At 43.4% G+C, this 24,273-nt stretch overlaps 1 protein-coding gene across 7 annotated transcripts in view; it reads right to left on the reverse strand.

The window, feature by feature from the left end:
• Positions 1-24,273, reverse strand: part of UNK (unk zinc finger) — a 45,335-nt gene continuing 21,062 nt past the window's right edge. For 4 of the 7 annotated variants that reach the window (XM_085304492.1, XM_085304494.1, XM_085304493.1 and 1 more), the window contains 12 exons: positions 22,684-22,801; positions 21,621-21,705; positions 19,573-19,715; positions 18,212-18,259; positions 16,938-17,138; positions 12,476-12,544; positions 11,636-11,810; positions 10,414-10,515; positions 8,783-8,971; positions 6,370-6,551; positions 5,556-5,813; positions 1-5,292 (listed from right to left, as the gene is read on the reverse strand). In XM_085304492.1, coding sequence (XP_085160618.1) covers positions 5,137-5,292; positions 5,556-5,813; positions 6,370-6,551; positions 8,783-8,971; positions 10,414-10,515; positions 11,636-11,810; positions 12,476-12,544; positions 16,938-17,138; positions 18,212-18,259; positions 19,573-19,715; positions 21,621-21,705; positions 22,684-22,801 — 1,726 coding nt within the window. In that variant the 3' untranslated portion in view covers positions 1-5,136. The remainder of the gene's footprint in view (positions 5,293-5,555; positions 5,814-6,369; positions 6,552-8,782; positions 8,972-10,413; positions 10,516-11,635; positions 11,811-12,475; positions 12,545-16,937; positions 17,139-18,211; positions 18,260-19,572; positions 19,716-21,620; positions 21,706-22,683; positions 22,802-24,273) is intronic. The other 3 variants (XM_085304497.1, XM_085304495.1, XM_085304498.1) reach the window with 3 other exon arrangements.

Genomic DNA, 24,273 nt, shown 5'->3' on the forward strand with positions numbered 1-24,273 from the left:
TCTTTTTCTTAGCAAAAAAATAAAAATTTATTGTCCTCTAAAAAAAAAAAAAAAATCCATCCTGCCCTTGGAAATTGTGACACAGATTGAGTTCTTTTCAGCCCCACATGCAAATTCACTCTGCCAAGAAAAGAGTCTAAACCAGGTTTCCGACAGCCAAAACACATATTTACAGAATACGAGAGAGAAAGAGAGCGCGAGAACGACAGCTGAAATCACAGTTCTATACATGGAATCAACAACACATTTTACACACCACTGATTACCATTCTGCCAACTTCTACACGGACTAGGGGCGCTTCTGCCCGGTGTCCTTGCTGCTGGGGAAAGCAGGGAAGACACTAGGCAAGACTTGCCCCCAGAAATACTGCAGTGTGTAGTATTTTCTTAACGTATACTGTATTTATTTTGTTTTAACATTGGAAGCTACAGAGTGGGGAAGCCCCAGAAATCTCTCCAACGCAGTCACTAGTCTGCATGAATACTTCACTGTTAAAATACTTTGTTTTTTTCATCAGTAACATCTATTTTTTTTCTGTTGGCTATCACTCCAAGGATTATTGTAATTCTGGAGGAAAACACTGGTAATATTCTTCCTTCTCAGATAGGGAAAAAGGAGGAAAAGGGAGATACAGAGGCTGGTGGAACAGCAACAAATACGCCGCGTTCCCCCGCAGCGTCCACGGCTTCCGCGCGCGGTAAGGAACGCTGCATCGTCTCGGCCGTACAAGCTCTGCTAGCGGCTCAGGTTCAGCTTCAGCGATGTACGGCAGTATAAACCCCCCCAGGGTGGGAACGGCGGCGGCGCCCCCCGCCACGGCGCGCTCCAGCTCCGACACCGTCCCCCCCGGTCCCTCCAGCGCCACGCGCATCGCCGCCGCAGCTGGCGGCGACCTAAAAGCGCTCCTGGTACCCCAAGGGGATGCAGACGGCAAACATACCTAAATTCTTCCCTGGCTCTTCTCCCCAGCGATATCCCTGCTCTTTGAGACCTAGCTACCGAGGGCCTCATTGCCTCAAGCCACCTCTGCTTGTATGTTTTGTTTTTCCATAGTAAGAGTTTATTGACCTGTACAAATACTGTGTTTTCACAACGCAATTAAGACTCCCTTCTCCCAAATCTCAGCATCCTCCAAGCCGCGCGATTAGGCATAGAGGTCAGCACTTGCAAAGCTCCCAAACTCCGGGGAGGAAACACGTCCTCGCGGAGGACGGCGCAGGAACGCAGGGAGCCCAGAGGCGCTGGGTTCGCTCAAATGGCTCCTGAGGCAAAACTTAGATTTGAAACGTGACTTGGCCAAAAAAAAAAAAGTCCCCCTAGTCCTGGTGTAAACCTCACGTCCTGTGAAAGGGAGTTTCCTGCTTCAGAAGGAAGCTCGACAGTACAGTAAAGAGGATGCATACCTTAGCACCAGATTTATTTTAGCCACCCCCTTTTTACGCCCCCCTCCAGGCTGCCCAGACTCCCGCGCCTCGGAGGCAGCGCTGCGCTCGCTCTTAGCCCTTCCTGCCCGGGCAGGCAGCAGCGACTGCCGGAGGGGGGCAGAACTTCTCTTTTCCCCCGGCTCTCATCTCACTCAAGTAAGAAATTCTGTCATGTAAGTGGCCCCCAAAAGATTCACAAAAGATGTGAAGATCAAGTTCTCTTTTCCATCTGATGTCTAAAAAAAAATTCACATTTCAGACACTTTTTTTTTAAGCAGCAAACAAAAATTCATAGAAACCTATTTTTAAGAAGCATTTCTTGAAGAACCAGAGGAAAGAGAGAAACAGTCTACAGGTTTGTGCAAAGAGTGCTGGCTACCTCGGGGTGGAGGCAAGGGAAGGGCACGCGCCAGCCCCCGGCTGCTGCCAATTCCTCGGGACTGTTCTGCCAGGATTGTGGAGCGGCAAAGGACAGTTAAAAGTTAAGGGCCACAACGAGGGAAGTTTTGAATTCTTTGGTCCTTCAGTCTAAGCTTTAAAACAGAGCTGGTCAGTTTTTTTTAAACAAAAAGGGGAAGGAAAAAAAATGAGGGGAAAAAAAAAAAAGGCTTTCTTTGTACCTCCCTGGCTAAGCAATGCGCCCCCATGGAAACTGGAGAATAATATTTGTTCCCCCTTATGACCCTCTAGAGCTGCATCACTCCTGAAAGTCACGCTGAGACAGAGTGACAGATCAGTGGACAAGCTTCATCCCAGGAGAGCGAGGGACAAGGTGAAGAAGCCCCACAGGAATCGGATGGAAACCTGCAGCCAGGCGCTAGGCAGTTCTGGCAAAAAGGGTTATCCAAAGACAGAGAGGCAGGAGAGCAGACAAACCAAANAAAAAAAAAAAAAAAAAAAAAAAAAAAAAAAAAAAAAAAAAAAAAAAAAAACCCAAAAATCAACAGAAAAAAACCACCAAAAAACAAGTGTTACAAAGCAATAGCCAAACAGGCTGATGAGCTCTAGTTCTTATAAATATTATAGACCTGATTCAAGAGTTTATTTCCTATGATTTAAGTTAGTTACAAAGATGTTTTAGTAAATTTTATCTTCATTGGGTTTTTTTTACTCCTCTCCCCTTTTTTCTTTTTTTTTTTCCTTCCTTGTTTTGTTTCTAAAAAAGAAATGTTCACATATTTTAATAAAAGGTCTTTCCCTAAGATCAGACCAAGGCAGATGTGCTGCCGCATGGCACAGACATTCAAAGGCTATAACCAAACAACATAGCCACAATAATCACCCAACAGTGTCTCTCCATTAAAAAAAAAATTAGAAAAACTGATGCTAGTTACAATAAAATACACATGGGGGAAAAAAAGCATTTTTACCAAAAAACCCAAAAACAAGTTAATGGGAAAAACATAAAAAAGAACTACACAGAGCTGCACTTAAGAGATCATCTGGGAATGCATATAACCCTTTCCATGCAAAGGAAAGGTAGAATTATGGAAGCAAATCTAATTATGTCTTTGCATTAAATACGAAGCTTTCTGAAAGACTCTGGTAACAGTTCCTTTGTTCCTACAACAACAGCGGGCAGCTGGAGGTTCCAGTGCTTTTCCAGGTCAGGGAAGGGTAGCACAGGCAGCATCCTGTGCAAAATAACATTTAGTTACTTGAGTGGCCGTTTGGTTGAGATCCCAGCAGGTTACTGCAATCCATCTGATGTAAAAAGCCAATGGACATGCTGGTGAAGAAAATCACAGGAAAGCTCAGTTATTAGACAGGTCTAAGCTGGTGCCGTTTGTTTTCCCTGGAGAGGAACTGCACTGGACAAGGTGTGGCTGGTACAGGACTAGTCTGAGGGATTCCCTCCTTTTTTGCCTTTCTGAAATGACCTAAGGTAGAAATTCATTGTGGACAAGTAAGAAGAGGATCCTAGCGAGCAGAAAGTCCTTTGAGCTCCTCTGCAAGGGGTGTTGTGGACAGAGGCCGAGAACACACTCAGCAGGTCAGAGATAGTGGGGTGGTGGAAAGCCCCACGCTTGAGAAAGGAGTCAGGCATAGGAAGAAAGAGAAGACAGAGGGCTGGAGGACCCGGCAATGTTTCTCTTGCACCATGGAAAAGGATGACCATTTCTTCGGCTTGGAGCTACTTCTTTCCTCTCTGCTGTGATGAGTCAGCAGACAGCACTGGAAGTCAGGGTCTAGTCCTCTAGAACAGAGAGCCAGACTACCACCAACTCACCAGCACCTGGACAGACTGGCTGGTGAGGCTGATGAGTTACAGATTTTTAATGAGTACTTGAAATTAAAGTCCTTGTGCTTTCTAGTTCTCTCTTCTCAGAAACCAAGTAACACACGAAACACTGCCACAGCACATGATTGGACTAACTACCTTTAAGATTTCTCCACCACTAACACTTATGTATATAAAGAAGAACAGTGGCTGTGTTTCTAAGTCAAAAGTGTTAATATGCATCATGTTTTATGTCAAAGTGATGTGATCAGCAGCTGAGGTCAGGAAGAACCATCTCCACTGAGGAGCATTACAAGGCAAGGAATTTACACTCTCCTCCAGTTCCAAGCAAGAATAGGTTTATCAGCAGTTTGTTCCATGCTGGGTATTTCTCTGTCACTGCTGCCATACACTCTCACTAGCATGAGGTCTTCAGGAGCCTGTAAGTCCACCAGCCATCCTTAAGGTGTCGACATCAAGTCTGTTCAACTAAAGCATCTTCAGACTACCTGGAACTGTTTCATGCGTTTCCGCAGTGACTATGAAATGGGTCCCTGTGGCTAAAAGAAAACTATAATCTGGTCTGAAGCAGTGAAAAGTCTCTAGACAGCCACCAGATATGAGGCCACTGGAAAGAATGAACTTGTGCATCCATATTCCTTTCATAAATGGCTTTAGTTGACACAAGGGCAATACTTCTAAGGCTGCTCAAACCTGGAACATCCCAGCTTTTATCAGTAATGAACACATGTCACTGATTGGTTGGGCCTGGTTCGCTCTAGGTCCAATATATTTTTTTCTCTTTTCTTGTTTTCATACAAATATACAAAGTGTGTGTAAAAAGAAAAAACAAGCTTTTAAAAAGTGAACTTTGCTGTTTAAATGACAGACAAAGCTCCTGCACATTCAGAGATTGGCAATGTGAGCCCCACCAGGCAGGGACCCAGTGGGGCTTCCATCAGAGAGGACAGCTTTAACCAAGCTGGGTCAGTGAAAGAGCAAGGAGACTGAAGACATGAACAAGTCATTTCAATCCACCTCATTCCTCCCTGTGATCTCAACTCTTCCTCTGGAAAGCACATGGAAGCCCCTCTTGCCCACTTAAAATCCTTCTGGAAATAGTCAAAAATTTGTTATTATCTAAATAGAAAAGAGGAGAAACACAGACTCTTTACAAACGGCCCTTTGATCTGTATTAAAAACAGCTCTCAAAGTTCCTCAAGAGTTAGAATTAGTGGGGCACGGGTGAGGGGCAGTTTAGATGCGGGTTGTAAAATATTAAAAAGTGCTCTGCAACTAATTTGTTTTGTGTGTGTATGTGCGTGTGTGTGTGCGCATATATACATACACAAACATGCACATACACACACTCATATATACATATATATATATACACATACATATATATATGTACACATACATATATATGTACGTATGTATAAAGTTAAAAAGTTCTATACGATATGATTAGACCAAGTGTCCTTGGAAGGTCACGACTGCAGAGAATGGGGCCTGTTGGGATGGCAGATGGGGCACTCTCCCTCCTCGGCGCACGTTTCACACAGCACAGCATGTTGGCACGGTAACACCACCCGGTTCTCCTCCTGACACTTAAGGCATTTCACTGACTGCATCTGAAATACCGCCTGCAAGAGAGGGGGACAAGGCAAAACATAAGCAAAGTCACAAAGCAAAAGGTTTCTGTCCTGTACTACCAAGTTTGGGGAACAGGAAAGAGGCTGCAGCAAAAAGACTTGCAGCTGTCTGTCCATTTTATTTCTATACACACACCCACACACGTGTGCACACACATTTTGATATGATATATATAAAATACATCTAAAAAGGGGGTCTGCTATCTGTAGGAGCAGAGGCAACAAGGCCCTACCCTGTGATCCCCAGCACTAACCTTATCAACTTTCTCCAAGTTTGCCCGCAGTTGTTTCTGAAGTGTATAAAGTGAAGAGAGCGAGAGAGTTTCCAGGTCAGAGAAAGAGCGCAGAAACTGAGGGTCCTGGCCTGTGTGGATCCTCTCCAGCTCCTCCTGCAGTTTCTTCACTTGCAGCTCCAAGGCTTCCCTCTGCTCCCGGGCCAGTTCACATTCCATGTTAGCTGTGTTGGCTCGATCATTTGCTTCCTCTGCCTCCTTTTTCCAAGCATCGCAGGCCTGCAAGTTCCAGCAAACAAGATAAAATAAGAATCAGCCTGAAAACTTGGTCAGCATCAAAGAAAATATTTTCGGCAAAAGTATGCGTTTCTGTACGCTCCTTAGCGGGAATGTATTCTGTCCCATCTGCCCTGGCCCTGAATTCTGAAGCAGCCTTGGAACCCTTCCTTCAAAATGATGTTCGTTCTGGATAACCTATCCAAGTGAAACTGCAGTTCTACATGTTGTATGTATACATACACTCAGTTAAGGGAATGAACTTTGCACACTGGTAAATTGTTACAGATTTAGGTCAGTCGCTAGGTCTAAGAGACTCTCAAGCACTTCAGTGCCACTGTTGATACCTGGCCTTACACTTCCAGCATCTGAACATCAGGCACATTGATTCACTCTTTCCCGAGGGTAGGAGTGAACAAGAATGCTTAAGAGAATCTGTTTATAAACCTACAGCCCTTCACACCATCTAAGTACCTGCCAAGCCTCCTGTTTAAAGGACTGACACCCTCCCATTGCCTTACCCTCCCCAAATCCCTCTTCCCAGAAGTTGCCCAGGTACCTGTTTGGCTTGTTTCCAAGACTCTTCCCACTGCTTTATTGTGCTGTTGGCTTCATCCAGTTCTTGTCGTAGCCGTGCCAGCTCCGCAGCACCTGGACCTGACAGAAATGCAGGTGAGGTACTGGGCGAAAAACTCCCCGAAGCAAAGTGTTCCCATATGCTGCTGTTCATCCCATTTAAACCTGTTTCACAGGGAAATAGAGAGGGTTATGTCAAAGGTGCTGGCAATTTCCCCATTTCCTTCCTACCCCTGTGAAGTCCAGGATTCAAAGTGTGCATTTTGGAAATAGAAAGCTATCTCCAAGACTCAGAAGTCCATCACAGGGAGACTTCATAGGGAAAGTTTCACATCTTTAGGCCTCCTCTTTATAATTCAGGGAGGGACCGAGAAACTGGGCAGAGGTAACTTTTGAACCAGCTTGTTTTAGAAGCAACTACGTTACAGCTGATTTGACTAACAACTCAAAACCCCCTTCTCATATGAGAACATCATTGAACTGCTTACTATCTTCCCACTCTTCTGTGCAGCACACACGTCAGTGTTGGTGAACAGAGTCATTTTTGGCCTCACACAGCCAACTCAAACAGATTTCCTTTCACATTACACTAGTTTTGGGCCTTCATATTACTTCTGCTTTTGTCTCTTCAGCTTAGTCCTTTTTGAGTCTCACTTCCCAAATAGCCAGACTAAAATGCTCCAACGTCACTGCTGTTTGCATGCACAAAATCATAGAACTAACTGGAAACCCCTGTTTGTAAAGGATGCCAGGCAGTGGCGTCTATGTATCAGCTTCATTTCTTGCTGAGTCCCAGCTTAAAGCTAGCGACTGGGGCTGGAGGAAGACCAGTCAATCACTTCCTCATTTCAGTATGTCCAAACCATTTCCCTTCTCAGGACCAAGTTCAAGGCTTAGGAGACAAAGCCGTAGAAAATCTGTTGTAAACAAAACTGCCTATTTTTTTCCACAGAATCCAAGGCATGTGCTCTTTTAATAAGAAAACTTATGTTTACTCAAAATAAGCATACGCAGCTTGTACTTGAGGGACAACAGATAGGAAAAGCTCACACCCAGACAAAGCTACAGAGCGATCCAGACTCTTCTGCAATCAGACATGCACCACTTTAAATGAAAATGACTCGTAGTTAAAGAGTTGTTAACCACTGGCTGCAGACATTCCTAAATCTAGTTGCATTTGATAAATCAAATTAACCTAACGTGGCCAGAACCTCATCTTACAGAAGCCAAACTGACTGCATCTGTAAGCAAGCCCTGAGGCAAAAGGCATCTCATTGAGGCCAAGATTAGTAAAAACTGCTTAACAACTTGCTTCTTCCGAAATTAAAACAAGCCTTTTAAAGAAGTTTTCCTTTTCTTACTGAAACTGTGGATGAACAGCCAGCCTCAACACTAATTAATAGCAGAGATGTCTTCTGATGTCTCTTTTCTTACTACTGTGATTGTAAAAGCTGTTAAAGCCAGACAAATAGCAATTACAAAGCATGGAAGCATGGTTTTGTCCTGTGCAAACAAGCGATATAATTACAGATAAGTGCATGGAACAACAGGTTACAGAAGCACGTAATCATTTTATGGTGTTAAGCTGTATATTACAGATTAAAGCATATCTAAAACTTGAAGCAGCATTTACTTCTGGTAAAAATGGAAAGAACTAACATTTACCGTCACTAATACAGAAATCAGCAGAGCAAGTTTCACTATAGCCTTGAGCCCAAACAGGTTTACTTCTCAAGGTAACCCTGCATCCTTATAATAAAAGTTTTGGCCCTTCATCTCCCAGCTCTGCCTGGTTTTCACTGAGGAGGCTCCATACCAGTTTCCCTGTACTTTACAGTCCCTTGTAGGGGAAAGCCCCTCAAATAGGAAAGAAAGGGGTAAAAGGAACGCAGCTGGAGCACTGTAACTTTTTGCCAAGTCCACACTGTAAAACAATCTCAGCAGGGCACCAAACAGGAAAAAACTACAACGATCCAAGTCTGCTCTCAAGCTCCCAGAAGCCAATCTACCATACAAGCATTCCCATGGGCACACTGCAATCACCACTACAACTAAGCTAAGCTGAGGACCCAGCACTGAGTATCAAATAAAGTGAAATCACAATACATCATTGATGGAAAAGGGCTGAGCTCTTTCCCCTAAAGGTGATTATCAGAGCAAGTCACTATCTGTCACTTCTTCCTCAGTCTTGAAAAATAGAGAGCAGAGAAAATTGCTCCCTTGCTCACAAGATATTAGCTGATTTTTTGGTAACGTAGCTGTTGCTGTTCTCACACAAAAAAATAGATATAAATGGCAGCAGTGAAATAATATATTAAAATTAAAGCTAACTTAAAAGAAAATACTTACATGGCATAGACAGGCATGTACATGGGACACACACACTGTGCATTTACCTAATGATCCATGAGAAGCTGATGTCCCCAGGAACGTGTTTTCTGATTGGCTTAAGTGTCCCTGGGGCTGATGGAGAAAATGCGATGAGAGGCTGACCGGTGGAGAAGGAGAGGCAGAGTGGAAGGAGGCAGAGCTTCCAAGGGACCCGGGGATATTTACAGGAGCAGAACTTTGCAGCAAACTCCCACCTGGACAAAAAACACAGAGAGAGGATGGCTATGTGTGACTATGAAGTACGGACCAGAGCACAGCACAGGAGTTCAGAGCAGAAGGTGTTAGCTTCCCTCTTCTCCCTAAGCCCCTGGGGATTCCTTCCACTTCTTTTTACGTCTCATCCCCCTTTCAGCCTTTAGGAGCACGAAAGCTGCTATCCCTTGTTTATTGGCCAAAGCAAGGAAAGGTTTTCTGAACAGAGTTCAGTCCCTAGCTGCCTAGAAAAGATGAATTTGGTATCTTGTGAATGACTTTGTGATGCAAATTTCACTTCTAAAACACCCTCCTCTGCCTACAATACCTTCAAATAGCTCATAGTGAAAGAGACTACCATGCTGGGTCAGTCGTGACCTTAACTACCAAAAAACAGTGACTAGCTCTAGACATACTTGAAAGCTTGGACCTACCAGTAACAAAAACAGAAAATAAAACCCACACCCAAAAACCAACCTCCAAAGACATCGCACTTCCCTTACATAAGAGGTCAGTTTGCCTGCAACATACAGCTGAGGGGTGTCTCAGCTCTGCTCTCCGCTCTTTTGATCTCCCTTCTTAGAAGGCTACTAGTTAACATCCAGACCTGGAGGGAACAGATTGTCCACACTGCTTTTCCCTCTAAGCCACTGCAAATCGACAGCAGCATAAGCTGGGCTATCAGCATAAACACACAGTAAACTCTCTCTGATGAGGTTGCTGATTTCTATCAGGGAAATGGAAGTGATATCCTTTAGTGCTCCTTCCACAGGACACCCTTCATACTGCAATACCATTTCAAGCAGTAGTTTCCTTGGCAACCACTAAAACAGCCAATGTTGGCTCCCATTCAAAACCTGCATCACAGAGCAAAGGTAGTCAGAAACTACAGCCACTTCCAAAAAGCTATGAGACGCTTCATTTTTCCCCTGCAGTCACTAGAGACAGGTAAAAGAGGCCTTAGCCTAACCCCTACATATTAAAGATGAGACAGACATAGGAATCAAATCAGCAGACCATGATGACGCTCTGTGACAGATGGATAGCATTACCAGGTCAGTGAGTTTCCTGTTACCACTAGGGAGATTTTTCTGCTTATGATGCAAATTGTTATACTTTGGCCTGGTTTTAAACTCCATCAGATGCCTTCCGGATTCTACTTGCACGCTAAAAACACCCAAGAAATCAAGCAAGGCCCGTTCAGTCTCAAGAAACATCCCCAAGACACCTGGGCCCAATGGCAAGAACTCAGCTCTGCTAGTCAGCAAGGGCAAGCTGGCACTTGGAAGATGTTCAGTGGTTGCCAGAGTTTATTATAATTGCTGTTTTAACCAGGCAAGTTTATCTTGGGTTTGTTTTAGAGCTCTGTTGGGCTGGCTCAGCCTAGGTGACTGGGCAACACTGCTTGGCAGAAGATAAAGAAAGCTCTGTTGCTTTCATGTACCTATCATGATGCCACTTGTGTGGGGCACTGTGCTGCTGTCAAATGTCTTCTCCAGGGCAGCCACTCCGAATTCATTCAGGTCCAGGTCATCCAAGGCAGACTCTGCCAGACACAGAGGTACCAATTATGTTATAAAGGACCAACAACTTCAAGAGATAGGACGGCCCAAAGAGCCTACATGCAGAGGAGCCTCTGCTCGCTATCTGTCAGTCTGAACAGCCCTACTCTCTGTCCTGTGCAACGCTGCTGTTAAATGGTTTGGCAGAAGCGTCTTGGGCAGCCTTTCAGTTCAGTTTCTTTTGCCTGATCTGACTTTCCAAGATTTTGTCTCAAAGTATTCCCAAAGGTTACACAAATAGAAGTTTGATGAAATAACAGTGGTCCCCGCCAATCTTCCCCAAACCACTCTTTTGAGTCCGTCCATAATACGCGAGAACACAGGCCTATGACGTGTCCAGATCTGGCTGATGCTTTGCCCCTACTTTGCTGAAGAGCCACTCGGGAAAGGAACACTAGCAGAAGGGCACACTGCAAAAATCAGCTCTGAGGTCCAAAGGCAAAATAAAGAAAGCTTATGCAATGCCTGTAAATGGTATAAACAGTGCCTCATCGCTAATCTTGATCAATATAACTTCATCCCACACAGGCCCACTCATTGCTATTATTATTTTTAATCAATGTAATGACTTCACCTCAGAAACATTAGATCATAAAACAAGGTACAATTTTTTGGTAACCATCTAAAAGGAGTAATTCTTCTCTCCAGAATCTCCTGTTCTCCTTTTTCCTCACAGCCTCTGTTCCATACCCTGTGAAGGGCAAGTCCTTGCAAGCCACTTGGTGGTACTCCTTACTAGAAAATTGTCATTTGCAATATAAAAGGTTGTAGCTGTGGAAAACATCGCAGTGATGCTCCAAACCTTGTCACTTTGACAAACCTAAATCTAAGGCTCTTGAGAGCATCTGACTCTCTGAGTTCAGAATAAGTGGCACACAGGCCTTCTCGTTGGTCCTCTGGGTTAATTTCATCCATAACATCCCACAGAAAACGTCAGATATGCTAGAATCACAGAAGAAGGAAGCCTACAGCTTCAAGAATCTGCCAACACTGAAACACATGACAAACTGGAGTTCACTGTAACATCCACGCTTTCCAGCGCTCATACCTGGAGATCCGCATCTGAGGGAGCCCTATCAGCATAAGTAAAAAAGGCAAAGTTACCTATAACAGACTCAACGGTGTCACTGGTTGGGTAGAAAGGAAGGGCATTGGCATTCATGCCTGGTATGCTGCTGGTACCAGCAGGGCTTGGTGGTGTTGCAGCCAGACTGGAGGTGATACTGGAGGAGATGCTGGATGTCAGTGGGCTCCCCACTGGGAGAATCCCCAATATGTCCTGAAACAAGAGTTTTAAAAGAGAAAGAGACAGGAAATGGAACATCTCTATAGAAAAATCCCATCAGAAACATGCAGGAATGAGCCAAAGATCAGCAGCAAACCTGTTCCTGCCTGCTCCCATCCTGACAGATGGCTGGTGCTACCACTGGGCGCGGGGGTGGGGGAAGAGATTAACAGCTTTTCTTTAATTTCTGCCGACTGTTTCTTTTCAGTATTACAGAGATCCTTCAGGATGCCCGAGAACTAACTCCTGTGACCCACAGGTTGCATGCAATCATAGGCATGGGCCATACAATCACTCACTCAGACTTAGCTCAGCACATGACTTAGAGCATGATGTTAAATTCTCTTTGTTGGATCCTTGAACTTAGATGACTCTAGAGATCTATTCCAGCTTTATTCTCTGTAATTTGGAGACTCTCTCTGACAGTGGCCGGACCCATGAATCTATCTTGAATTTTTGCAAGCACAGACTTTCACAAATAACCCTCCAGCTCCTATTCTATCTTCACAAAGAAAACCCTTAGGTTGAGTATCCCTAAGGGTGTCTAGACTTTCATTTCTCCCTGCAGAGCCAACTGGATCCACAGAGCTTTTTAGTATCCTTGCCTATAGAGGGATGAGCACCAAGCCAGGTTCAGAGCCCTATTAGCTGTACCATACCTGTTTGGGCTGTAACAAAGGTTGATCCTGGCTCCTATGTTCCAATGAATGGGATTTCATTTTCGCTTGCTGCAGTAAACAAATAGGAAAAAAAAATTAGCAGCAAAATTAAAAATGGCTGACTACCGGCTTTGGAGCAGTCAAGGGAAACATGCACAGTCCCCTCTTCTCTTGCAGCTTGCCCTGGACACTAGGGAACTCAGAGAGCAGGAGAGCATAGCAAACTGAGAACATCCCAACCGACCTGCTTTCTATATAGCAAGACATCCCCCTTGGAGTTAGGCAGAGACCTGTCACAACCACATTTTTCAATGCTGCTAGTCCTCTGCTAACACAAAGGACATCTTAAGAATCAAGACCAAAATTAAACTATTTTTCCTTGATACAAATAATTCATCACCCCTACCAGTATCTAATAAAAAGAGCCAGAACCGGTCAGAGGCAGACACTATACATGTATATATACGTACGTACGCACACATACGTGTAAATAATTTTTTTTCCAACTTTGGGAAAATAAAGTATGTGGATTATTTTTTTCTTGAACTTTTCTAGCTCCCAGCTAGGACTGTATAGTTTATAGAAGAACGGAACAAGAAGTAGTGTCAAAGAGAACACGAAGTTATGGGGAAGAATCTGGATAAACTCCTCAAATACCCTTTGTCATTAAGGAAAAAAGACAAAGCAATAACTAACCAATCTTAAAAGCAAAATCATCAAAATTAATTCAAAGGGGTTAAAAAAAAAAAAAAAAGACTCCCACATCCCTTAACCTGCAGAGCTCAAAGCTATAAAACATAAGTAGAAGTAAGGTCAAGCCTGCCTGGAATTTCAGAATTGTACAAATGCCAACACGTATTTAAGAGTTCCACCACCCAGCACAAAAATTAAGTTTAAGGACCTTCCTGTACTCTGCCCTTAACGGATTTCAGCCCTCTTGCCTCAGCACACCAGCCAGTTCTCAGCTACAGGAACCAGTGTTGGGAAGGAAGTGGCCTCATGAGCCTGCCACCGTGTAACGGTCTGCTCTGAAGGCCTCATTTCTCTCCGGTTCTGCACCCAGGACGGCGGGCAAGGGGAGATAAATCACCCCCTCCAGGCGCAGAAAAGGCGCAAAAACCTGTCATGAGTCAGGTCTGCTTATTTACACTCCTCTCCCACCGAGCCCATCTGAACCAGAGACACAGCCCAGGCGCAGAAGGTCCGCTCAGCCGTTTCATCGAACGCAGGCGGTCACCGTATCGGCGGGGGAAACGGGGCACGATGTACAGCAGCAGCACGCGAGATGCGGCACTGGCCTGAAGCAATATGTCTCGACTCTTTCGCTTAAACCGTCTCACAAAAAATGACAAGCGATAGCTGAGGAGGGACTACGTATCCAGACAGGCCGATGGGCAGCAGCATTCATCCCTCGTTTCGGTCGATGAAGTCATTTTCTCTGTTTAACTGTGTGCTTGTGCAGAGGGGGGGGGGGAGGCAGGGGGTCAAGGCAAGCATGCAGCTCGGGTACGGATCCTGCGATCCTCCCGCAGCAAGCGCCGCTTCCTCGCGCTTCCCTGACCACGGCACAGCGCGCACACGCAGCAGGCCTGCCACTGCTCGCGGGCCTGCCTTTTCTTGTGCGCAACGGATGCGCTACACGAGTGCATCTGTGTGTGTCTGATAACACGCCTGCTAGGTTATCCAACACATCCCTACCCTGCTCGACACTCATCTGAACACAAGATGTGCTATCAGGCGTCAGCAGCCAAAGCGGAGGCGCGTACGCAGGCACAACCCCCTCCCCGCCGAGAGGCTTCCTGCCAATGCAGCTGGCACTGGTGCAGCTAAGCCTTACCGAAAGCCATAAAAAGAGAGGAAGAGGAAAACAAGACAACTCTCTATCTGCCCCTCCCCCCAGCTCTGAACTCATCCCAAAATTCATGTAATATCAGTGTAAAAAGGAGCAAACTGATCGTCCCTTCTAAGTCAGTCTCCTTTAGCTCCAAACAACATTAAAGGCATGCATCAACGCAAATTCAAAGTGTACACTGAAATTCTCCAACTCACCCTGTTGCAGGCAGGGGAAGAAAAAAAAGTGTAAGTTACAGATGAAATGAAATCCCGTATGACCACCATGAGACAAGCCTAGCGTATTCTGTATACAGATTTGGAAACACCTTCTGGTCATGGCTCTCAAGTCCTTCCAGCGTAGCTAGCATTTTCCAGCTTGCTACAGCTTTTGAGACTTCAAAAAAGTATTTTGAGCCTTTACTGCTAGCTCAGCCTTATCACAAAGCTATGTGCAACCAGTTAACACAAGTAGTACATCTTTCATCCTAATAAGAAAGAAACTATTTGTATTAATTCTATCAAGGAAACTTTATAACCTTACTGCAGAGCTGAGCAGGAGCCTCTCCTACATTTTCACATGAGTGGCTGAAGTAAGCTGCCTAATTATTGGTCTAATTTACAGAATCTCTGGTGCCCACTGCAGCCAAAGGGAATTAAAGATAATAAAAATAATAATTAGAGATTAAAATAAATTTAAAATAAAATTAATAAATTTTAAATCAGGACACTTATGAGACATCTAATTTTGTACCTAGAAGCATAGCACAAGGCAACTGTGATTACACCTATCTGTATCTTAATAGTTATTTATTCCAGTCAGTTAACACAGCCTTTTTTTTTTTTTTTTTTTTTTTTTTTTTTTACTTAATTAAAAGCCACACGAGTAAGGAGATACCTGAACATACAGTATCTTTGTAGCACAGCCTCAACCTGAGACAAATGCTCATCATCTGGTCCTCCTTTTAAAAGCCCTATTCAGACTCCATTCCCTTTCTCCTTGGCTTAGGCTTGCTGCCCATTTTCTCCAAAGCAGGGCCTCCCTGGCACCCTGCCTCTGCTGGCAGGAAATGGGGGTTCTCTCGGTCCTCCAGCTTTGCCTCCGCTGCAAAGGAGGAGCAAAGCCAACGGAGAACGAGCACACGTTTTTTCTTTTGTTTCCAAACAACTGCTACAAACTTCTGTGCCCACCAGAAGTGCCAGGATCACAGCATGGTTTGCACTTTTCCCGCAAGAACGCGTTGCGTCAGTTTGCAATTTCCTAAGCCGCATCCACATGAAGCAAAACAATAGAAGCATTTTATAAGACAGTCTACGTGCATATCTTAATCTTTATCTGTTACTAAAGCATTTTAATTAGACCAAATAGCGTTCAAGATTGATCCCACTGCAAAGTTTGAGCATGGTATTTTCCCAAAGTTGTAAAAATAAATAAATAAAGCAAACCCCACAAAGTCTGCTTCTAAACCCAGTCACTTTTGCAAGATCTTGTCTGGACAGAATATTTCCAGTATTCCCACAGCAGTACAATATAAACGCAGCAGTATAAGCTTAATAAGCCAAGCTTCTTTAAAATTACAGACAGGAGTTTAAATGAAGTCAAGTTAAAAGCAACATTTCTGGCAGTCTCCGTTTTCAGCAACGTAAAACAACTCCTCACTTTAGAGGAATTTTTATAAAGAGGTGCCTGCAAAAATATTTTCAACAAGTTCAAGAAAAAAAATTACATTTACAAGTCCATTTAGAAACAACAATGGGGACTCAAACTCCGATTTGGACACAGTTGACTTGGAAGGGATTGTACAGAGAAACTACTGGTTCTAACATCAAGAAAGGATATTCACAAAAAAGTTACTGCTGTGAAAAAGCTCATACAGCAGAAGAGATGGAAGAGATTGTTTTAGGGTTAGGGAGTAGTATCAATAACGCATGACACCAAGAAGACGACTGATGAAGCAGTAAGACAAGATGACTGGGATATCAAGAAGGGATAAGAGGGAATGTCAGAGATGCAGGTTAGGTAAGATGGGTAAGAAGAGGATTCTTCAAATAAGAATGAGGAATTCAAGTTTAATATAGAAGCCAAGGGAGAGATTCAAGGAGCTGAATGATACTGCTGGAGAAGCAAGAGACAGCCAACACTACATTTTTAATACACCGGAGAAACAAATGGTGAAAACGGAAGACAAACCAAAGTCACGGAGATCAAGGTAAGAGTTCGGAGTGAGAACAGAGAGGAAAGGATGAGTTTCCATGACAATACAGCAAAAGACCAGCAACTCTCGGCAAGGACCTGAATATGGAAAAAGAAAGAGCAAGAAGTGATACGTGGGAAGCTAGCCAGGGTCAACACAAGACAGAAGTGGTCAGGAGTTAAGAGGAGGAAAAGGGGAAAAAAGCAGTTCAACGTTTACAAACTGCACAATAGCAGCTAGGCAGACAAAAACAGATGCAAATGGAAGAGACCAGAGACAGGCTGAAAGCAACAGCATAGATCTGGGAACTGCTAATGAAAGCGGTGCTCTCTCCCTTTTGTTCCTTGAGAAACAGAAATACATTCAAGCTAGACTGGGCAATTTCTCAATTTTCCTCCTCCCCCCTCAGACTCCTCCAGCCAACGTTCCCTACTAACCTGGCATTTGAAAGTCTTCAAATACTCGGCCCCCACCTGATCTTCTCGCTCAAACCCAGGTGCTTTCTTGTAGCTGCCAGCTGCTGTTACTGAGTCTGGAGGAAAACCAATGCTCTCCAAGCTGTGTGGTTTTCCAATGGCGCCAGGAGGAGACCCACATATATTAGATGGGCTTCCGAGACTGCTGTTCCTACAAAGAATCTAATAGAAGGAACAAATGTCAGGAAAGTGCAGAGAGCCAGTAGCACCAACTTAAAGAGGGGAGCTGTTCCACAGACTAACTCACTCACTTCACTGTTTCACAGAACCACAGAATGGGTAAGGTTGGAAGGGACCTCTGGAGATCATCTAGTCCAACCTCCCTGCTCAAGCAGGGTCACCTAGAACACGTTAGCCAGGGTTGCATCCAGGCAGGTTTTGAATATCTCCAGATAAAGCATTGGTTTTATTGATAGCCAACTTAAGTGTACAAGCTTCTAGTAAATAGCAATTGAAAAACAGGGGGATTTATGTAGTCCCACAAGTATGGCTTTATTGTCATTGCTTTGTACTGGACTGCAGATTTACAAAAGCCAAACTACAGCTCTAGAGACATTCACTTTTTCCAAGGCCTCAGATGTGACTGATCATGTTCCCAAGCGTGACCAAAACTCTCCTGATTTTCCTTAGGCTACAGCATGATGTGAATCCTATCCACACTCTGAGAAGCAGCACGAAACCTGGAAAGGTGTCATGACAGTCAGAACAACCAGGTATATCTGAGCTATGTGTAATAGTGTATTCTTTGCTTTGGTGTCGGAAATCTGAAAGTTTTAATGCAAGCACAGCCAAGTATCTACAACTGCATTTAGAAAAAACAAACCAACAAAAAACCCACATGGATTTTCAACAGCTCCATTCTTTGGACTGTAACCATGGATCACAACCACATGCAACAAGGCTAGTTTTGCACTGCAGATGAAGCCACAGACAGCAGCAAAAGAGATTTTAGGTGAGTTAAAAAAAAAAAAAAAAAAAAAAAAAACACACTTATCTGGATCAAAATGATATCCCATTTATCTGGGATAGGAAATTATTTGCCTGCATTGGGAAGAATGACTGTGCTTCAAACAACATTTATACAGTTATTGCTGTAACAGATTCAAATGTAGCACAGTCAGGCCTGGCGTTAGAAAGAGGGAGCATGCTGGGAGCATTCTACTATGTTTTGGGTTTATTTTTATACAGACATTCTGCTGTCCGCGCTTTCCTACAGTTGCAAAGTTACTACTCACTGTGGTGGAGGTGGGGCTAGTTGGCAGAGTTCCTGTTTTATTCCACACCTACAGTACAAATACAAAACAGAACAGGCCATGTGAGGCTTGCTGCCAGAGGGACCTTTTCCTTTGATTAATTAATCATGTAAAATGATCACCAGCAAAGCCATATTTGTTTGCAAGCTACATGCAGATGCCCTGTGCAGTGATGAAGTCACAGAAAGACATGTGTTGCCATCTGGCTTATATTCAAAGATTAGGAAGGCCTCTTTTAAAGACTAAACAGCTTGAGAGAGGGAAGACCTACATGATCTATTTAATGCAAAAATCTTCAGCTTCCTTGCAATTTTCAGAGCATTTAGATGACATATTCAGAAGATGAAGGGGTTTTCTTATTACTTCATTCCACAGTGTTATTTACCGAGAGAAAAATAACAATGTTCCGTCATCTTAAGATTATTAAAAAAATCTAGTTGCAACCAAATCCAGGAGAACTGTTAGGTTGGCTTTGGTACTAATAAGTCAAAAACATCAGTTTTCCTTTTCAAAGAGATAATAGGATAAAATGGAAGTCCTAAACGAGTTCACCTCATCTAGACCAGTTTCAAATGAGTTAAGCTCATGCTGTTATATCTTCTCAACATCTCAACCAGTCATTTGGAAAGGTTAAACACTTCAGCAACAGGGCAAATAAGAAAAGACTAAATCATAATAAACAAAAAAAATGGCAAAATCAAGTAGTTTAGCATTCCACATGCATCTAATCTGTGTGTATCTGTTTAGCAGTTCAAAAACCTCTATTCTTGTTCACAAAACTAAACTACCTACAAACATTTTGGGGCATTACTTAAACATTTTGCAGACTTTAGCCACCTCCAGAAGGAGAATAGGGAAAGAGTCAAGGGTATCCTATAATAGAACACACAATATACACAGGCTAAGCCTCTGAGGTTACGTATGTAAACAAACTCAACTGTCATTATTTACTTTAAAGGCCATAAGCCAATATAATCTAATAAGAGTACTTGGAAACTGAGCCCAATATATACCTTCCCACAAGGAGCTGGACTAGATGTACAGATGTATTCCACTTTCCTGAAAGTATATCAACAATTTTTTTGCACAGAAAGGAAGGCTTAGAGATTTTATAGATGAGGGAACAGCATCTAGTAGTTGACTAAAACCTCTGAATAGTATAGTACTCTACAGCATATACTCCATACAAATAGCCGCCTCTAAAAAGCATGGAACTGAGACTTAAAACAGAAGTCAAATTTTCCGTGCTTTTAGATTTTCTCTTCTTGGCAGAACAAATACAACAACTCAGAGAAATGCAGATTTATAAAGTAGGGACAAGGCTTCCCTGCAGTGCTACCTACATTGCTCAAGTCTGGGGCATGTGGACTGGAAGGGCTGACGGGCACAGAATCGCCAGCTGCTGATGGCATGTACATCACAGGGCCTGTCTGTGTTGGGCTGGACACAGCCGAGGATTGCTGTAAATCTTCATTGAGAGGTGGCTCTGGAAGAAATAAAAGTACATGAAGCATCGTTCAAAGCTGTACAATTGCAATGGACTACAGGACATTTAGGAACAACAATAGCTAGATACTCTTGAGAGGGAATATTCCACTAATGCCTACTTATTAAGTAATATAAAAAAATAAGGAGAAGTCTTATCTGGCAAATGAATACTTCTTATCTAATATTCCTTACATTATTACGGTCACCACTTGTACAATCTGCTGCTTTTCAGCCCATTAATGCTGCTCCAAAATTATCTTTCCTGAGTGAAATGTGTGTTATTCATTCAGCTGTCCTGAACTAAGCAGAGCTTCCTTCTTTGCTAGGCACAAAGCTGATGGGTGTGTTATAATTAGCTGAGGAAGCTAAGTTTCCATCTGCTCTCGGTACAAACCATTACAGAAAAAGTAACGTACACAGAAAGGCATACAACTGCCAAATACACGAGAAGAAAGTTTCATGGGCTCACGGAGGGGAGTTGAAATGCTGTAGGGCTGTTATATTTACATTCCGTTTAACTCATGATCTTTACAAAAGCTACAGGATAAACCTTATGCCTATATTGCAATATCTTAAACGCACCAATTACAGTTTTAAAAACTTCTATATGTTTCTTAATAATCAAGGAAAAAAATCATGCTGAGATCATAAAAAAAGGGACTCCTGTTATTTTAAGTCAGATCCTCAATGTTTATGTTGAGGAGAGGACTAGAAGATACAGTTCTTTTGTATTCTATCATGGTTATTTCTTGTGGCTTTCTAAGCAGCCACTGAATGTCACTATGGCTTTAAAGAAATACAGTATCAAATGCAGTAATCTAGTTATGAATAAAGCATCCCCTAAACAACAATACTGTGTTATATACAAGGGATTTTGTTGAACACTTTCTTTACTAAGATCTTATTCTCTCTCAGGCTTGCTGGATTATACAGTGAAGTTGCACTATTGTGTGGGGCATTACAGCCCACAGCCCTAGCTGTAATTACTGCTTGACTCAAGGCTTCCTATAAAAGCAACTCTGTAAATAGTGGTGAATTTACTCTCACCATTCCTTGACAAAGGTAGCAATTACTAATCCCACCATTTACAAAGCATAATCAAATAACAATGAGATTTGCTCAAGGCCATGAAATGAGTCGGCATCAGAGCCCATGTAGTGACTTACAACCAACTGCTCTAATCACTGCAAATTCTACACTGAGACTGGAGTGTGGAAGCTGAGTAGGAGCAGTAGAAAGGCTGGGAGTTAACCATTATCTATAAATGGTAATATACACCTGAATACACAATTCTCACCAGAAAATAGCATCACTAGTCTACAGCTGAAAAGACAACTGAAATAACATGCTATAAATTAAACAGCTAGTGAAAATGGAATGAAGATTTGAGAAAAAGTAGACCAAAAAAGCAGCATATTTTTCTTCTCCAATCTCCTTAAATATTTAAGCTCTAAGTAAAACATCAAAAACAGTAAAATAATTTTTTATTTTAAAAATGGGTGAACACCTTATCTGTAGTAGTCAGCAGTTTCATCCTCAGGTTTTCCTAAGACAACAATTTGCAACTTAGCTATGTCACAGTCCAAGTATTTACAGAAGCAGCTCTCATTCTGATTCAGAGTCCTTCTAAGCTCTGACATATAGAGTGCCGAACAAGTGAAAGAGGGAGAGATGCACCCAGAAAATGCAATGAGAGCTAAGGGCTGAGCCCTACAAATCACCTACTCCCTTCAGATCTAGTAACACCTCCCAAAATAGCAGCTTTATAGGAATAATGAAAGTTGAAGTGTTTTCAAAAACCAGGTAGCATGAAAGCTCTAGCTTTGTGCCCTTCAACCTACTCCAGCCAGAAGCCCTCCATAGCTCAAACATCCCTGAAAGATGAGAGAAGCAGCCCACGTACGTTCTACGTGTGCAAAGGCACAGAAGGGTCCTCGGGGACAGCTGCCAGACTGCTGCATATCATTGCACTTGGTGGATTTGTAGATCTGAGGATGGAAAAAAATAAAACAAAGCAGACATGAACAGGAAAACCAGTGACCAGCAGTCCAGGCATCAGAGTACTGAGGAAAGACTCAACAGCAAGATATAAACACAGACAAAAGGCATAGGGGCCAGCAGATTTCAGGGTGACCATTTCAGTGCTTTGCTTTAAGGAAAGGAAAACCCACAATAGTTATGAAAACAGCAAAGTTTGCCCAATACAGCTAAGCTCACCCAAAGATCACCCCACCACAGGTCTGCCCATCCAAATGTCACCAGTTGCCATAAAGTCCCTCAATTTCCCTAGGAGCTCCATGGATACAAAAATGGTTGAAGGTAGGAAATAGTTGATAGATGACAGCACAGAAAGCTACAGCCACATGTTTTCAAGGGCAGTGACAAAGTACTGAGAGCAATTGTAGGAAATGGATTATTCTCCTTTCGCCCAGTTTGACAGGTGGTGACTATGATTACTTTGCCGATACAGGCCAAACAAAGCTTTTCAACACTGTAACGTGAGGCAGACTGGGACACGGCTTTAACTACACTTTCTGTAGGGATGCTAAAATGCTCTAAGCCTACTCACATTAGCAGCTGGGCAGTTTTTAGCACCAGTTCATGGTTATCTGTGGCTCAGTGTGATGCTCATCAACCACCAACATTTCTAATGGAAAAAAATACTGCATGCTCACCTGCAGACTCACTCCCTGCTTTCAAAGGGCCCCAAGACGAGCCTGCTCTCTTGCAACCTCTTCCTCCCCCATACTTTTCTTACCTCTTCCCATAAGTTCTACCTAATGAAAAGGTACCCTGTCAAACAGCTCAGCTTCTGCTTACTTCCAACACGCAGTTTCTCTGTATCCCAGGACCACACTGCAAGCAGCCCATATACTCTCCTAGTTGGCACACAAACATATCTCGTAAGCCTGGAATGCGTTAGCCTTTCTAGTCAACTACCAAACAGACGACACAGGTTACCGTACCTCCGGGTGGAATTGCTGTTCTGTGCGAGTGTGGCAGTATTGGCATGAATCTCCATTCTCACACTTACTGGGATCTCCCCACTCATCTCCATGTTTCACACTAGGACACGGCGAAGACCTGTTTAAATAAGGTAGCAGTGGAATGCATCAGACTTTTGAGCTTTGCTTCCTCAACTGGGAGAGGGGTTCAGCTGCCTCCCCTCCGCTGTACACTCGTTTGCCTGGCTGCTGCTTCCCCAGCCCCCACTCTGCTACTGCTTCATCTTCCTCCCCCCTCCTCCAGTCTCCTAATGAAAGAAACATGGTTTAACTCTCCATCTGAAACAGAATACAGCTTGAACCACCCTAACTTAACCGTATTAGCAGCTGATGTGATTAGTGTCAGAGATGCTGGGTCTGTTTTCTGTTTTGGAACTGTACATTCATAGAAAGCTAATAAGTTAATAGGCTAATCCTGAAACACATAATACCCTTACACTTCTGTTTCCAGGGTTATAGTGTGGCCATGTGGAAAAGAGCCTGAGTCAGGTCACTGGGGAAAAGGCAAACCCATTTCCTTTCTCCCAGCTGGGAACCAGTTCTGTTTCCCAGGTCTGAATTTTTGCTGTGACCTACTTCCCCTACTCTTATGCTCTTACCCATTCCCTCAAACAACAGCAGAGGGAAGCAGATAGCAGCAGCAGAAGCCTATACTGGAGAGGCAGCCACATCAGCTGGGGGTGGGGAAAAGCAACACAGAAGTGAATGGAGATCATAAGGCAAGCAGCCTTCACCTCTTCCCTCCTCAAAGGGTCAAGAGAGGGGCAGAAAGCAGACAGCTCTTGCCTAAGGACTAGCTTGGGGTTTCCATTTCTACTGATGGTGTTGGGATTAATGCTTCTCCAATTTTTACAGGATTTCAACACCAATTCAAAAATTTCTGCAAATGTTGAGGGTAGGAAAGGGAAGTGAGAACATCCATGGTATTTTCTCTCCCGGCTTTCTGGTCTGCCCTTATGTTTTTCAAAAAGGAACTAAGGAAAAGCCCCACTGAGACCACAACAAAAGCTCTGTTGTGTTGGAGGAAACAAGGGCCTGTAACTTGGACAAAATGTGTTCAGGGAGAAGCAGTATGCTGAAAAATCCAGTGACAGCTGAGTGACGAGAACACCCTGGTGCCTCAAAAGCACAGTCTTCAGCACGTCCAGCTACAGTACTCGTCACACTGTGCCTCACGATCCCTATCACCAGGCACACACAGACAGCTTGATGATTCTGAATCCTTTACCCACAAAAGCATTGCTGTGAGAGTTTGTTTCTAGATGGGGATTAAGTCCTTCTTTTGTTTCCTTTTTCCTGCACTTTTTTTTCTTTATAGGAGTTTATAAAGTAAGGGGGAAAATCGGACACAGGTTCTGTTCACCATAAAAACAGATTTAACGTGATTTGGTTGCTCAGTTACCACAGATTTTGGTTCTTCTAAACAGAACTCCCAGCTTAGTGTGCTACCCCATTCCTAAGCAGGAATAATGGTCCATTAGGTCTGTCAGGATAGGTCCTAAAGACACACTAAAAACTATCTAGTGGAGCAAATACTAGATCCTTCCTTGC

The sequence above is a fragment of the Rhea americana genome, unplaced genomic scaffold (genome assembly GCF_003343005.1).
Source record: "Rhea americana isolate MKP2758 unplaced genomic scaffold, rheAme1 scaffold_21, whole genome shotgun sequence".
NCBI classification, from domain to species: domain Eukaryota; kingdom Metazoa; phylum Chordata; class Aves; order Rheiformes; family Rheidae; genus Rhea; species Rhea americana.